The sequence below is a fragment of the Meleagris gallopavo genome, chromosome 13 (genome assembly GCF_905368555.1).
Source record: "Meleagris gallopavo chromosome 13, MGAL_WU_HG_1.1, whole genome shotgun sequence".
NCBI lineage: Eukaryota > Metazoa > Chordata > Aves > Galliformes > Phasianidae > Meleagris > Meleagris gallopavo.
Window position 1 is genome coordinate 9,792,831 of NC_139416.1, and position 16,325 is coordinate 9,809,155.

Below are 16,325 nucleotides of genomic sequence, written 5' to 3' on the forward strand. Positions count from 1 at the left end.
TCCCCAGATAGTGAAATTTAACATTGACAGATATGACAAGAACTCATCTCAGTCTAAGCTCTGCTTTGGAAACAGGGACAGCACTGAAAAGAATAAGGATAAAGAACTTCTATCAGTCTGAGCTGGTAAGATGCAAAGTGTAAAAATAGTCTGCACGCATTGTAAACCAAGAAGTGAAAAGCACTGTAGCTGCCTTCTTGCCATATTATTCTTTAAGTTGCTGCTGCAAGAGCACAGAGGAGTTAAAGTTAACCATTAACTAGCACAAAATCACTCCAACTATCTTGGAGTTGCATGGTTGCATGGATCTAAGAGACACACTGCATAACAGGCAGCACAGTGGGGACACGTCCACTCCATGAGATAATTTCTTGCTGGGGTGGTGTGCTCTGAGTGACCCCCACAACAGCTGGGAACAGTGTCACAGCCAGGAACTTTTCCACTGGACTGCTGGAGCTCTACTCCACATCACTTGTACCAGTCAGAGCACGAAGTGCTAAAGATGCACCACCAAAATGCAGACAACTCGGCAGAGGAAAGCTGATACACCAAGAAAAAGCAGCAAGTCAATTGGAACAACAGTACCAGACCAACGCCTAGGAACTACTGGGTCACACATCTGCTGAGCAGGTCTGGTCAGATCCTCTTTTCTTTGCTGCTTTTATTGATGGAATCACCACGCAGAGCAATTCTCTTTTGAAGAGAGCCACATGGAACAATTTCCCCAAACTCCCAGCACACCACAACCACACAGCCTGTCCTTACACTAGCCACGTTCCCATCTGTTCAAAGGCTTTGTACTGCCAGCATCATGGGGCAGTGAGGGCTACTAAATGGTTCAATGCATCCCAGAACGTGCTCGCACTCCCACCACGGGGCCTCCAGCGCTATTAGGACAGGACTAGGAACCTGCCAAGTACCATACCTACAGCACGCTGCTCTCCTCTCATTTCTTCTCTCACTGTAATATGCATCTTCCTGTCACTCTCCAAACACATAAGCAATTACAAGTAGCCATCCTGACCTTAACATTATTTTCCCAAACTAAAAAGAGAATAAGTTAGAAAGCGCACAGAAGAATCAAAACTTCACTTGGTAAATGACGAGCAGATGAAAGACATCACTCTAAAAATGGACAGACACGGATTTAGAGGATGTCTCACTTAGAGGACGTCTCTCCAGCAGTGTGGATCATAGAACAGATACTTCTTTTAATTAGTACTTTCAGTGAGCACGTGTACATAAATACACACGTGTTCACAAATGTACACAAACAAATGTCTTTTGTAAATACACACATTTTATATACAGGCTAAATCAGCTGAAATAAGGGTTTTTTTCCCCACATACTTCTCAAGCTAAAGAGATTTATCTTTTTGCTGTATTTTAACAGTATATTCACCATGGAGCAGTTTCATAATTAAAAGCCTTTAATTAAACAGAACATTAATTAACCATGAGATAAGCACAAAAACTAAACAAACTACATCAAAGAAAATCTAGACTCTGACCTACTGAAATGACTTTATATGCAATTACAGGCGCTGAGAATTACTGTTTGTAGATAACTGGATTGGCTGCCTCCTTAAAGTCAACTAACCACATTAAATAACACCAAACCAAAAAAACAAACCACCCAAATGCATCAGGGCTGATTGGATTGCAGTTATATGCATTCATTTTTATATGCTTCAATATTAATTCATCACTGGTTCAAAATCGTTCACCACTGAACACCAACACATACAGAACACTTCTAACAAGTTTTTGAAGCTAGCTTTCAAACCTCAAAATAAAAGATTATCTAGAGATTTGTCTAATTTCCTTCCAGTTAGTCCTCAGAAACTCAGATATACAACCAGCTTTTCGTAGTGTTGGCTCTTGGATATATTTCCAAGAGTACTTTAGACGGGTTTTGCTGCATTATAGGGCTGAAGTGAGGTGACTTTTTTTGTAGGAAGACCACTTAATGAAATGAACAAAGAAAAGGCAACTCTCATGCTCTCAATGTGGTAATGGATATTTTAATTGCTTTTGGGATCCCTGGCACTATTCCTCCTAGTAAACAGGGCCAGATCAGCTTTCTACACAAAAACGTGCTATACTGCAGAATGTCAGAGAATGAAAGGAATATGAAGCAAGTATTATTGGCCACATGTCAAGAGATCTTCATTTCAAAAATTCATGATTTCACAGCAGCAGATGCACCTGGGGAAGAGGGGCACACAATTCAAAAGCTTTCAAAAGGAAGTGGAAACCGTAGAACAGCAGAAAGTGAAAAGCTTCGTTAACATTTAATTGATCTCTGAAAGATAAGCGGGAATATTTTAATAAACCAATATAAATTAAGAGTTTCAGTTCTCTGCATTGCAAGATTCTAGATATGTCAAATCTGCAGAAAGCAAACTATCCAGCCTGCCAATGAGAAAACAACTGAAAATTTACTATGGTTTCAACAGAAGTTGTCGGTTTCTAGATGTTACCTTTTCTCAGGTCTTTGAAAGTTTCCTGAAGTTTCCTTCTTAGACTACATAGGTGTATATTTGTATACAGAACACACACTTCTGAGACTGCTTCTGAATTTATTTTTGAACGTTGCAGTCACCCACTTTACAGCAAGATATGGAAATTGCAGTTTTGAATTTTAGGATCTTTCTCCTTTAAGCAATAAGGCAACAGAAACCGGTGCAAGGATGAATTTCACACAGCAACTGAAACTTCAGTTCTATTTATAGGCTCAATGGCAGGCGCTGCAGTCTGCCGAGACCTCTTTCATTAGTGAAATAACCTCAGACTCTGTCAAGAAGTGTAACCTATCAAGACATATGGAAGAACAGAAGGCAATTCTAAACAGGTTTAATAGACACTTGCCCACTGTTTTTTTTTTTTTTTTTCCAAAGACACAAACAATCATTTCAAAAGGTTTGTGAGTATAGCAAAAGCCGACTGAAGAATGGATGTCCAGGAACAGCATGACATACCTCACAGACTTACAGAAGAGTTTATGCATTTGTTGCATGACGTGCACATAAAACTGCCAGGCTCCAGACATTCAAAAGCACTTTCTGAGCAGACCCTGCTCCATGGAAATTTTTATTACCATTGACTTCCAGAGCCACTATCAACATACACAAGATGGGCAGCAAGTAAAACGAACACAAAGAGCATTAGTAAAGTTAATGGGAGAATAGGAGAACGTATGCAACACCTTTTCCCTGTTGCCTAGTGATATGTATAATTGCATTTCGAAGCAATCTATTGAGCATGAGTCTATAGAGTATGTAGAAATCTAAGTTCTTTAAATGTAACACCAATTTTTCTGTATAGCATATGTTCTAAGGGCATTACTTACTTTATATAGCATGATCCCATGTTAAACTGGGAGGAGGTAAAAGCCAGCATAACATAAATGCTTGCTTCATAGAATTTTACTCTGCTCTGCAGGACCTACAAGTACACTTCCTTTCCCCTGTATTTAATGCTTCAGGCTTTTACATTGGGTTTGTCTATACCCAGAAGTTGCACTGATTTAACTGAATCGTCTTCTAAAGAGACGTATTGAAATCAGAGCAGTCTCTTGTATGAACGCTTGGAACTTGAAAATCTGATAACAAACACCGGGGTCACTTTTCTCGTCTCCACACAGGGCATCCAATTAGTCTGCTTGCTAACATTTCAAAAATGACTGTCAAGAAATAACACCACCACTATTTTCAATTTCTTTATTATGTAATACTTCAAAAACAGAATGCTGTATGTGAGATAAAAATAAATAGACTTGGTGATCGAAACCACGTTTTATAAAATGATCTGGTGTAAATATTGATTTAAAAGAGGAAGCAATGTTTTCCTCAAATCTAGACACATCACTCACTGTGTCAATCAGCAGCAGCCAACCCCTTCTATGTATTCTTGTATAGCACATTTTCTTCAACAGAAATCTGTGGTGTTCTTGTTGATTTCTTAACAGCTGTACTAATACCCACCACACTTGTGAGACGAGCTCCTTGTAGAGGCAATATCGACTTGTAATTGCAGGCAAGATGTAACTGAACACGGTATTTTATAAGGTTCTTAAACACTCCTACTGTAGACTTCTAAGCATAACAAGCTTAAGGGTGATGTTTATCCATAAACACCATTTTGTTGGATGCCTTCAGACAAGAACAACAGCGATTTCCTAAAGCTTCTATAAATACCACAACTTCAGAAAAATTATACTACACTACACCATCAGGAAAAAATAATCAACCATCATCAAATACACGTCTGAAACTGATGAAGTGCCACTATCTCAAAGTAACAAAATAATGCTCAAAACAATCTTCAAAAGAGCTCTCTACTGAATCAATGCTACTGCTGTGCCACAGCTATTGCATCGACTCCTAATACAAACAGACCTTTCCATTTTTATTACATTTATTGAAATAATTCTTACCTCTCCAGCTCATATTCTTTCATACCAGCTTTTACTGCCTTCATTACCTGTAAGATACATATTAACATGGGACATTCTTAGCAGGAGGGAATCGCATATTTATAAATTTACGACTTACAACTGAGCATCTCCAGAGAAACCTATATTACAAAAATATAATCTGTACTTCATTTAAATTTACGTCAGTGTATGTACTTCAAAACTATATTAGAAATCAAACTTTTTAATCTTTTAAAATGCCTGCAGTTTCCAGCAATAGAGCAAGCATAATTGCCAAAGTATATCCTAATGAACTGCAGCTCATCAAAATACCAACGCTAAATTCTGAAAGCTCTGGTGAACTTGGCAGCAAGTCCTTTTGTTTTATGAAACACCAGCAAAACAAAACTGTGAACTGCAATACGCTACAAAGGAAGAGCCTCTTTCATACTTTGTAATCTGAATCAACAGAACACAGCTAGAATTAACACCATGTTACACCTCATGTCTGAATTTCATTCTCAGGTTTGCTGAGAATGTGCACCATTGCTATTCTTTTGCCTGCTTCTGTATTATGGAAGTTCTACTAAACAGCAGCTCTGTAGGAGTTATCTCAGATGGGATGACATTATTTAAGGATTACAAATGACTGAGGAGAATGAATGCAAATGCATAGACTCTTTACAATATGCACTTTACAATATTTTCATGCTTCACATTTCAGAAATGTGTAGAACAGGGGCAAAGTCAACAGTTTAGTTGGTAACTTCTTCAGATGCTTTTCACTAAGCTCCCCCTGGTCTTTGCTCAGAACTCATGGCATCTGAGTCACTTTATAGAGTACAGGATTGACACCTAAGTTCCATATCACCAATACCACAACTCCCATCATTTATAAGGATCTGACTTGAGTAAACTGCCAGAGCAAAACTTTCTAGAGCTGCACACACAGATGCAGGTCAGATGAAAAACCTTCTTCTCATTCTCCATTGCTGTACAGGTATTTGTGCAAATAGAGCAGACAGATTGCAGGCAGGTCACCTTCTGCTGAGGCTCCAGCTTTTATCCAAAACCACACTTCATTTCTCACACATTGCAAATGCACCAGTGAGTTCAAGGACAATGCAAGGTATATTACTGGGCTGTAATAGAAGGGATATTACCCTCTTATTTCTATCCAGCCTTTCCATTATTTTATTACTAAGCAATTCAGGGTTGCTGGGAACGTTTTCTGAGTACTACTGTTACACTAAGAGCAAAAATTATTAACAGTAAAGGATCCATTACCTCTTTATGAGCTTCACTGGAGATTTTATTGGTGTAGCGCAGAACTTCCAATTCCATGTCTGTCTTAATCACACGACTTAAAGAAAAGCAGAACAGATTTTGGTTAGATTGCAGCTTCTTAGGCTAAGAATACAGAATAACCTGAAAACAACATTTATTGCCTGCGGTAAAATAAGACCAAGTATACCTCAAGAACAGAGCCTTATTAAAGTATTCGTGACAGTGAAGTTCCGTTGGCATTGATTCACCACTAACAAAACAATCTTACAAAGGAATGTCACGTCACAGGCATTCCAAACATCAGCCTGCATTATTTTGAGATGAATAAACAAGTGGTCCAATCAACCTTTTTTCAACTCATTCTACAGCACATTTGGAACAAAGGCAATGGAGTTCTGTATTTGTCATTGCCCAACACTACCAGTGGAACATTTGTACAGGCATACTTGAGTTACTTTTTAAACATAATTTGAAACTAGTTTACATAATGAAATTTCCAGAGCTCCAAAATTTCTAATTCAGCACAATCCCAACTCCCACCTATCTGCAATACCTTGGGGGAACAGATGGAACAAATGTTGCATCTGTTTAGTATTTAAAATCCAAACCATGAAGTTCAGAAACCACAGAGGCAGTAATTACAGCCACAGTGTCCACTTTCCTTTCTGTATTCAGAAAACACAATAAAAAAATAACACCCTGTTCTTCATGCCTTATGAAATGCTGAACTTGCATTTATTCATGAGCCTTGATATTCTGTTCTGAACTCAACTAAAAAATTTAACATTAAATTTTTATCTACTTGCACTGCTTTCTACTGCCTAATTCAAATAAAAGCAGCTATTTTGTGTGAACATGAAGTGGAGATAGTTCCTACTTTCTATTGACCAACACCTACTCTTCCTACTGCTACACATACAGATTTCTTAATATTTCTCACATCCACCTCAAAGGACGCCGCAAACACCACAGTTACTGTTTACAAAGAACAGAACTACATCTATTGAATTTGGTAATAATACTTGAATTGTATTTTCCAGTTCCACTCCAGAGCTTGCAGCAGGTATAAAGTACCATAACTGAGATATTTCAAAACTGCCACCAAGGCGCTTTTTTTTTTTATTATTATTATTACTACATCTGCTACTCATACTGCTGTAGAAAACTATTTGTTACGTTTCTGCTCCTGCAGTTTGTTTTAATGAGTCCAGAAGAGGGTTACTCTGCCTCTGACGTGCGATAAGAGCATTTCCCACTGACAGCAACTGTACTGCTGTGTGGCACAGACACTCCCACCAAAGAGAATTTTTCTGGCAAGAGTAAAGATACCTTTTTAAAAATGGTGATATCAAAACGCTCTAACAAACAGAAAAATAGTGAAGAGGAAGGAATTAGACATTCTTAGTAAATAGGAATATCATGACAATAACCATGATGCACACTGAGAATGAGAAATACTAGATTTTAAAATGAACACCGAGGTGATACAATTACACTGGAGTAGTGTAAGCTGCTCACCATGGATGAGGAAACAAACTTCTGCTTTTGATTTTTCACTAAGACAAACAACAGCAGCTCCACTATATTCATGTTAGAATAAGGTAGCAAAGGCTTAAAGATTATTTTGTTTTAAATCCTGTTCAGAAGACTGCATGTGCTAGCAGGGTAATTTAATACTTGTTTGATGTGCCTTTATATTACTTTCAATATACAGTACATATCCACGCTCTGCAAGTGCCTGAAAAATAGGCTGTTCCATAATTCAGATGTCTCATCTCTTTATTGGGATCTGGGAGGAATACAAGTTACTAACTGCTCAACTACAAGTGCAAAGAGTATCTCTTTTACTTGACTAGATCATAAGGCTTCAGGGTCAAGGTTTTATTTTAGATCATAGCTTCTCTGATATCTTTCTGCATATCCAAATGGATATTTAGCCTTAGCCTTTTTATGGAATTCATCACCTTCATTTGCACCAGGTCAAGCATCAAAACATTTTACAGAAAGCATTTATTTATTCCAAGAGCAACAGAAATCATCAGCCAACTGTTAGTAGGCGAGACGGAGATCGAGCAGATCTCCAAAGAAAACTCACTGTGCTCCTACGCTGACTGCACTGGTATTGCTGATGGAGCTCCCAGCAGCATGTTTGTGCAGCAGAAGGGTATTTCAGCACCATCTCCTCAATTGCAATAACAAAAAGCGATGACTCTCCCAAACTGGGTTTGAGGTGAGAGAAAAGAGCCCAGCACTTTTGTTAGCACTGCATGGTAACCCCATGGGTGATGAATGACTCACAGTTTTTATTATTTTTTCCCCCCCCCACTTCCAAGTTATCACTAGAAAAAAGCCCCACCTTTGCTTAGTAACATTAACTTCAATGTTCTAAGAACAGCTCTCGGACCAGTTATATGTTGAATACATTCATTAATATTTCAGCAGGAACAAATCACTTGCAGGCTCCAGCTAATGCAATTGCAAAAATGTACAGATTCAGCACATAACACAGTTCTTAGACTAACTCAGAGTGGCAAGCCACTCAATGAAAACAAGATTCACGGTAAGTCATGAAACACTGTGAACTTGGAAGAGGTTGGAGTTAAAAAGGGAGGCAACAGATCCTCAACCACAAACACTGCCCCTTTCAGCACTGAAACACTTTTTTTTTTTTTTTTTTTGCATTACAAGAGTAAGGAATAGTAAGGATGCCTTTTGCAGCCCACAGTTCTTCCTGGCTTCAGAAAGCTCAGCTATTTCACCTCTTGTTGGAATTTTTAAGAGAACAGAGTTTTTCTGACAATTATCATGCAAGACAGAGGAGTCCAGAGCTTGTTGAATTTGAAATGATGCAAATAATGGAAGTATACAGTGCAAATGAAGGAATTTCCTACCCCAGAGAATATATCAAATAACCATCCAAAATCCACTTTCCAGAAATGAAAATGTTCTTAATTCTACAAATGTTATAGCTTTCCAAAGAAAGCTTCTTGGGCAATAGTCTGGGATTCCAAGGAAATTCCTAATTTAGGAGGTATAATACATGGAGTCTATCATTGAAATATTAATGTCACCAGATACTTAAAATCCAACAGAGGTTTTTAACATACTTTAACCTCAAACAAAGTCACCAAATTTGATTAAATACTTTATGATACTCTTGCATGAACTTTGGCTTCACTTAAAGCTGTTTTCTTCATAGGGAAGCACAGAGAAAGTGCATACTAAGTATTTCAAGTATGGCTTCCCAGATAAGATCACAGAGGAGGCACAACCAAAGCATTGTGACTAGCATTCACTGACAGAAGCATTCACCAAAACAAACAATTCTCAAGTGTTGCCTTTGTATTGCCTCATTGCTAAGTCTATCTCAGTACAACTTTGGGGCCTCAAGTGAGCCCATTCCTGAGCTTCCTGTAAAAGGATGAAGACCCTCACCTATGCCAAACCACACAGAAGAGCAGCTCATCACATGACACCTTAATAAAGTGAATGTTACCGGGAAAGCTGACTTGGGAACAAGCTTGTAGCTCTAAACCAAAACCCTCTGCAGTTAAAATTCTCTCTCTTCCTGCAGTGCACTTGTACTTAGAAATCAAAGCTTGGAAATATGGCTCTCTTCATGTTCCCTTTCCTGTTCCTTACCTTTCTCTGCTAACAAGACAACAAGAAGGTAAGCAAGCAACAGGGCACACAAAGATGTAGCTCCCTTCCCCAGCTTGCCAGGTCACTTGGAAAAGCTCATTCAGGCTATGGCACTCACCACCAACACGTGGGGTCGAGGCTAGAAGTTCCCTGTGTCTGACCATCAGAAAGCTCACAACCTACATCAAACTAGCCAGCAAAGAGCAACAGCCACATCACTGCAGGTAAATAAGACCTTATAAAGGACTTCTAAATGGTTTAGACCATTTCAACATAGTAGCATATCAGGGGTTTCAGAGCACAAGTGAAGATTTCTAGACCTCTCCTATAAATGCAAAAGCTTTACAAGCTCCTAATACACTAGGTCACATAGACTAACTTTTACTATTCAAGACAGGCTGCAGTAGAATCCTCCTGGAATTAAAAAGTGCAGCTACATGAATAATAATTTGACAAAATCAATGAAGTTAAAATAAATCCTAGGGAAGTAATAACACCTTATTAAATATTATATGTTTGGACTTAGTTTTCACCTACCTTTGATTTGCATTGCTAGAATATGAATTATACTCAGTTCTTCTGTTATTCATACAAATTCACATTTACGTAAACGTGACTTACTTCCAAACATATCCTATTACAATTTTTATCCAGACTTGAGGCTTAAGGAATGTTACATAAATTCTTAACTTCTCAATGCTGTTACTTAACCATACTTTTACCTTCAACCCTTATTTCCAGCCCATAATGTGAAATCAGCCTAAAATTAAAACATATCCTTAACTAAGTAGGATGTTCTGCTGAGAGAATGTCTCTGAAGCAATAGTTCAGAATATAGGCATGTTCATAATAGAAATAGAAAGACTTTTTGCTACTCACCATTCTGCAATTTCAGGATGAAGGATTTTGTTGTTCACATTAAATCTGCAAAAAGCAAAAAATTCAAACATCAGCAAGCAGCTAGACACAGAAAAACAGAGATTGCAAAGTTTGTTGTGTTTGTTTGTTTAAAAAAAAAAAAAAGTGCCTTCCTTAAGGCTGTGAAAACTTGCAAAGGCAAATCATAGAATGGCTCAGGTTGGAAGTGACCTGAAGGGTCATCTAGATCCAACTCCCCTGCTATGTGCAAAGTTGCCAACCAGTAGATCAAGCACCAGCTCAGGCTGCCCAGCACCCCATTCAACGTGGCCTTGAACACCTCCCTGGGCCATCTGCTCCAGCACCTCACCACCTCAGTGAAAAATTTACCTAATCTTAATCTTCCCTCCATTAGCTTAAAATCATCCCCCTTGTTTTATCACTATCTACGTGTGTTAAAAGTTAATTTCTCTCCTATTTATAATCTCCCTTTAAATATTAGAAGGCCAGAATGAGGTCTCCCAAATATAAGATTTGAAGTTAGTGTGGATCAGAGTAGATCACAGAACAGAGAAAGTACACGCTCATCTTCACTGGGAGGCAAGGAGTTCATGTTGAAATACAAGAGATTAAACCAGGCACGTTCTAAGAACGCGCAGAAAGCAGAGCAACAGCACATTCAGGACATACTTAGAAAACTTGCTTCTAACAAAGGTAAAATCTTAAATTACCAATGCACTGCTACGAGCGTGGGTTGGACCCGATCAGTCTTCAGAGACCTCTCCCAACCAAAATGGTTCTGTGGTTTGAACTCTGCTCCCCAAACACTCTTCAGTGAATTTCAGTACATTAAATTGCTAATTTATTTAACACATTCCAGTTTGTGTGCATGTGATAAACAAGATCACTTAGAGGAAGACTGAAAGAGAACTTCTCATTTGTTATCTACAGACAAGGCAAAGCTTCCATCTCACCTCAGCCTCAAAAACTTCTTTCCATTCATTTTCTGCATTAACAATTCACATCTCCTTGGAACTGTTTTGAGGCTCTCTAAACAATATTACAATGGCCAATGGAATAAGAACTTGAGTAATTAAGTGGAACACAAATGGATTTTCAAGCATCATTCAAAGGTTTTTTTGCTAACAATTTAAATGCCTAAGGAGTGTTCTGCATCAAAGATACTTTTGTCTGGCTCAAGACTGTTGGCTCTTCAGTTAGGGAATTTTAGAGAATTAAAATGCTCCAAAGCTCCCATAAGACCTTCAGAAGAATGTTGGAAGGCAACAATTAATTTTCTCACAATTTTGGGAGGAAAAGAATAAATCTACTTCAGGTTAATGGTGATTTGTAATACCTCAGAAGGGACTAACTAAAGGACAAATTCAATTTAAAAAATATTTAAAAGCCACTTCTAATTGTACCAGTGTCTTCCTGCACCCTTAGATAGCAGGAGAAAAAACGTGTCTTTTTCAAGGACACGTGCTCATAAACATATAAAATCCTAACGAGGTGAAGGTTAAAAGCTTTGTGTTCCTACTCCAAGATAGAAAACAACAACTTATCTGAACATTCAACAAGGACAGGCTATATGGTATTCAATATTACATATATCAGTTAGAAACCACTGGAAAACCAACACAACACAACAGGCAGAAGTCCCAGAATACTGCATCATGACAAACTTTATTGTGTAACCTGGAAACAAGAAAGTCTTATAATACCAAAAAAAGCCACATTTCATATTTAATCATTCCCATCCAACAGCTACTATCTAGCTAGTTCAACGTAGAAATAATTCTGGAATAGAAGAGCCAGTTAAACACAAGTTTATACAGAGGAAAACATTTGAATGATGCAGTATACATCAATTTAGAAAAAACCCACAAAATCCCGAGCTCCCCAATACTACTTGGCTGGAAACAAGCAAGCAGCACCACAGAAAGACTAGACAGAGAAGAATTAAGCTGCAACTGCAACAACAGACAAAGGACTTTCAATAATAGTCATGGCATGTCAGACAAAAAATAGATCAATGAATCCAAGTGTAAGGAGAAACTGCAACAATGCAGAAAGCTCTAACACTAGCTCTGTAAATAAGATATATAAACTATAGTCACCACAAAGTAATAAAAGAAAATTAAGGGCAGGGAGGTGCTGATAAGATGACGACTGACAATCTGATAATTCACATCTCTCTTTAATCACAAGCACAGACAAAGTCAGAAGTGCATCATGAGTCAAATGGTAAAACTATGGAGCTCACAATGAGCAGACTGTGTCCACCTGTTAAAAATAAATAAAATGGGTTGGGGAATAACTGTGCACTGGCATAGGTCAAATAACGCTTTCAGAAAAGTTTTCAAAGAAGATGTACTACTAGCTTTTTCACAGTCCCCAGCTTGTGCTTTTCCAACCCTAACAGTTCCTGAACTGCCTTTGTGCTGCCAAAAACTCAAGTTCTACACACTGGCTCTGACCACTTACCACACAGCAGCTCACTGCTGTCAGTTTGGAAAACTAAATAAACATAATGAAAGGCTGTAAGAGTAAAACAAAGCAGTGCTGGGGTCATGGAGAGGAAGCAGAAGATCATGAGCAGAACTGCAGTTCTCTCTCTCTCACCTGAAGAGCAGACTCTGATAATCATTAAGAATGAAACAAGATCTTGGGGCTCAGGAACACAGCATCAATTCATATTTGGAAGAGAATCTGATCTACTCTACATAGATTTTTCAAAGAAGCCAGTGATTAAGGACTGCACTGTCTCAATTCTGCTTAGCTTGTGGGTCCTGTGTGAGTGGCTGCAAGACCACAGTTATGACTGTTGGACATCTAAAGCTAGTGATTCAAATTATATTTGTTTTAATTAGGAACATGGCAGCTAAAGAAGCCACGTTCTAAAAGCCACTGTTTAAACAGTACGCTTAAGAAGAGCAAGTCACCACTAACCAGAGCACACAAATACTGATTAATTCATGTAGCTTCTGCAGGAATTTCTACATAAAATAACCCTACCTTATCTTTTAAGCAAGTTTAGATCCTGCTAGACAATAATCAACTTTCTCTTAAAAACCATGGACTGCTCTAATGCTAAGAGGATCATGCAGAGCAATCCAATTCTGTGTTTCACTGCAATCTGCAAATTGACAATACTTGATGAGATACGTGGTCTCAACGAAGAAAACAAATGACATTTTGCTATTGTTGCAATCTAATATGTGTTAATGCTCTCATTTAATCAACACAGAACTAAGAAATATTACAGTGAATGGCATGTTCAAATTGATTTCATACTCAGTTGTCCTTCAACATGCAAGACAATTTCATTAGCTTAAAAAAAGGCTAGGAATCCACAGCTCCTGTATAATGAGACTTTTGTCAGTTTACAAAATATGTATATGTGACAAATCTAAAACATTTATACATGTTAAAATTGTCTTTAATATGGACAATCTTTATTATAATGGTTGACCTTGATACACAGAAACAAACTGGCCTTGGCCCAGCATTCAGTTGGTCTTCAACATCTGAAGCAAGCAGCATGCCCGCTTTTTATTTAAAGAAAATATAGATATATATTATTTTTCTTTAAGAACTCAAATGTATGACACAATTTTTTATCCAAAAGAGAGCTATATGCAATCTATGGAAACAACTGTAACATGATTTGTTATGATGGGTTCTATTATCTGCATACAAATAAGATTGATCATTTACAGCAGAACAAAAACAACCTGGGTGATGTTCTGAGTGAGCATGGAAATAACCCACAACAGCCATTTTGCCTCAAATGACTATTCAGTATAATGGAAAAATAATGAAATAGTTTAAATAATTATATTCCATAAGAAGTTCAAAAGTTCAAAAAGTAAGGCAAGGTAGCAACATGATTAGGGCAAGGAAAAAGTGGCTTCTGAGAGGAGCAGAACAGCCTCCAAACAGAGCAAGATTCAGCTTGTTCAGGAAATGATGGATTTATTTTTATTATTATCCATACAGGGAAAAAAAAAAAAAGGGGGGGAGGGGAGGGGAAGCATCTACAGTGGAGCACACTCAGTCCAGGAGAAATAAAACAAATGGGAGCAGGAGAAACAGAGACTGTAGCAAGCAGATACATCTCGAGGAGGTAGCTAGAAAATGGAAAGGAGCAAAAGAATGAAATAACTTCATGGCTGAACCCGAGTCTGGCCAAGCAAGGAGGAGGGCAAGGTGTAGTCACTGCCAAACGCAAAGTAGCACGGGAGTAGCTGGGGGGATGAGAAGGCTGGCATGACAAGTGGTTCGAGGGCACGAAGTATGTCAAAAGAGGTGAGATGGAGTGCATCTCTAGCATATTCAACAACAAAATCAACAAGTGCTCTTTCACACTGGGGTATGGTAAGAGAGAGGAAGACACTCAGCAGATCTGTCAAAAATAGCAAAAGGAAAAATCCAATGCCCGGGGGTGGAGAGGGCGAGCATGTCCTCGCTCTCTAAGGAATTCTCTGCTGAATTGCTAAAAAGCTCCCTGAAAAGTGCAGCTGCACTCCAGTCAGAGCAAACTGAGTGTTTACCATAAACTACTGAGAAAATATCATGAATCCCTTCAAGTGCTTTGGGACATACCCTGTATCAATATCACAAGTCACGTATCAAACGGAATGACTTCCTACCTTAATGCTGATAGCAATACAACATGTTAATAATAAAGCTCTAGTGTTTCAGTAGAATTCAGAAGGAAAAAGGAATTTCTGCAGACCTTTAATCATCATTCCTTAAATAGTTACTTCTAGGGCTATCAGGTGTTTATATTGCACGTGGAGATTTCTCAAATAAAACTGAAGGCATCTCTCCACATCAATTCTGGAGTCCATTTGCCCGTGGAAAGCATAAGATAAATGAGTATCTACTTGATCAAAGCAACAGAAAAGAAAGGGCACCAAATATTCATTCAAAATGGCTTGATTATGTTTTGAAATAGTTCAGATTTTACTGATTGTGCAGCAAAAGATACTTAAATGTCTGCTAGCATGTTCTCCAATAATCTTCACAATCGTAAAGTTTCCATTTAGGTTGTGGAGGGGAAAACAAAGTAATTATGAGATCAGATTTCAGTTCACACGACAGAGAAAACACTATTTGAGAACACATGCTATCTGACTACACAAATGACTGCTCAGAACTGTAATACATTATGTGCTCTGCAATTATTAGTGCAGAATTAATGTGCTGTGGACAGAGGTGGATGGAGAAAAATACAACAGGGTGACCGTGAGTCAAGGACTACAAGAAAGGCCATCTACTCAATACCTCAGCACGTGTACTCCTTTTAGCAGGTTTTTCAATGAGATGTTTGTTTCTTTTTTTGCTATATGCTTGAGATACAGTGGAAAATGATTTCCTTTTAGGACATTATAACAAAAAGCCAGTTGCGTTTCTTTCAAGATTAAGGCTACCAGCCTTTTCAAAATACTTTCGGTAGAAGGACCAGTAACCAGGCTTCATACAAATACAGTATCAAGGGACACTAAAAGGACATGTCAAGGCAGAAAGGTGATCTTTTATTTTGCACTTGTTACAGCTTTTCAGAAAAATGTACATACCAGAATTCCTAATATCTACCTTAAGGAAAACACTAAAAGAAAGAGGCTGCTCATAAAAATCCTGTTTTCTGAAATCTGAAAATCAAGTATTCCATCTCTAAATGTGGGAATAAAAGTCAGTCTGTGTGGTTGTAGTTACTTAGGCCAAACATTAAGGAAGGAAAACACTGGATCACCTCAGTTGCAAAAGAGATCTCCAATCCCTGTCCCCTCCTCCCAACTATATTTCAGATCATTAGAAGCGTATCAAAAGTTTGATTTTCCATTCAACATCCTGCCACTAGGAAAAATATCATTTAATGTGAAACATAAGATGAATTCAACATAACCTAAAAGAAAATCTAAAAAAATTTCACTTACTGGCTAATTCCCTCAAATGAAGCTTCTTTGGAGATACTTCCACTATCAGTGTTAACACCACGCTGGAAGGGAAAAAAAAATTAAAATGACCATGATTGTGAGCCAAATACGAGTATTTAGAAGTTAAATCATGCTGGGAGCTTAACAGCAGTAAATCTCTGGGAAAACATACATGG

General features: G+C 38.1%; 1 protein-coding gene across 3 annotated transcripts in view; it reads right to left on the reverse strand.

The window, feature by feature from the left end:
• PEPD (peptidase D) overlaps positions 1-16,325 on the reverse strand; it is a 172,620-nt gene that overhangs the window by 81,291 nt on the left and 75,004 nt on the right. For all 3 annotated transcript variants that reach the window (XM_085234518.1, XM_085234517.1, XM_085234519.1), the window contains exons 6-9: positions 16,150-16,211; positions 10,226-10,270; positions 5,705-5,780; positions 4,439-4,485 (exon numbers count right to left, since the gene is read on the reverse strand). In XM_085234518.1, the coding sequence (XP_085090644.1) occupies positions 4,439-4,485; positions 5,705-5,780; positions 10,226-10,270; positions 16,150-16,211 (230 nt within the window). The remainder of the gene's footprint in view (positions 1-4,438; positions 4,486-5,704; positions 5,781-10,225; positions 10,271-16,149; positions 16,212-16,325) is intronic.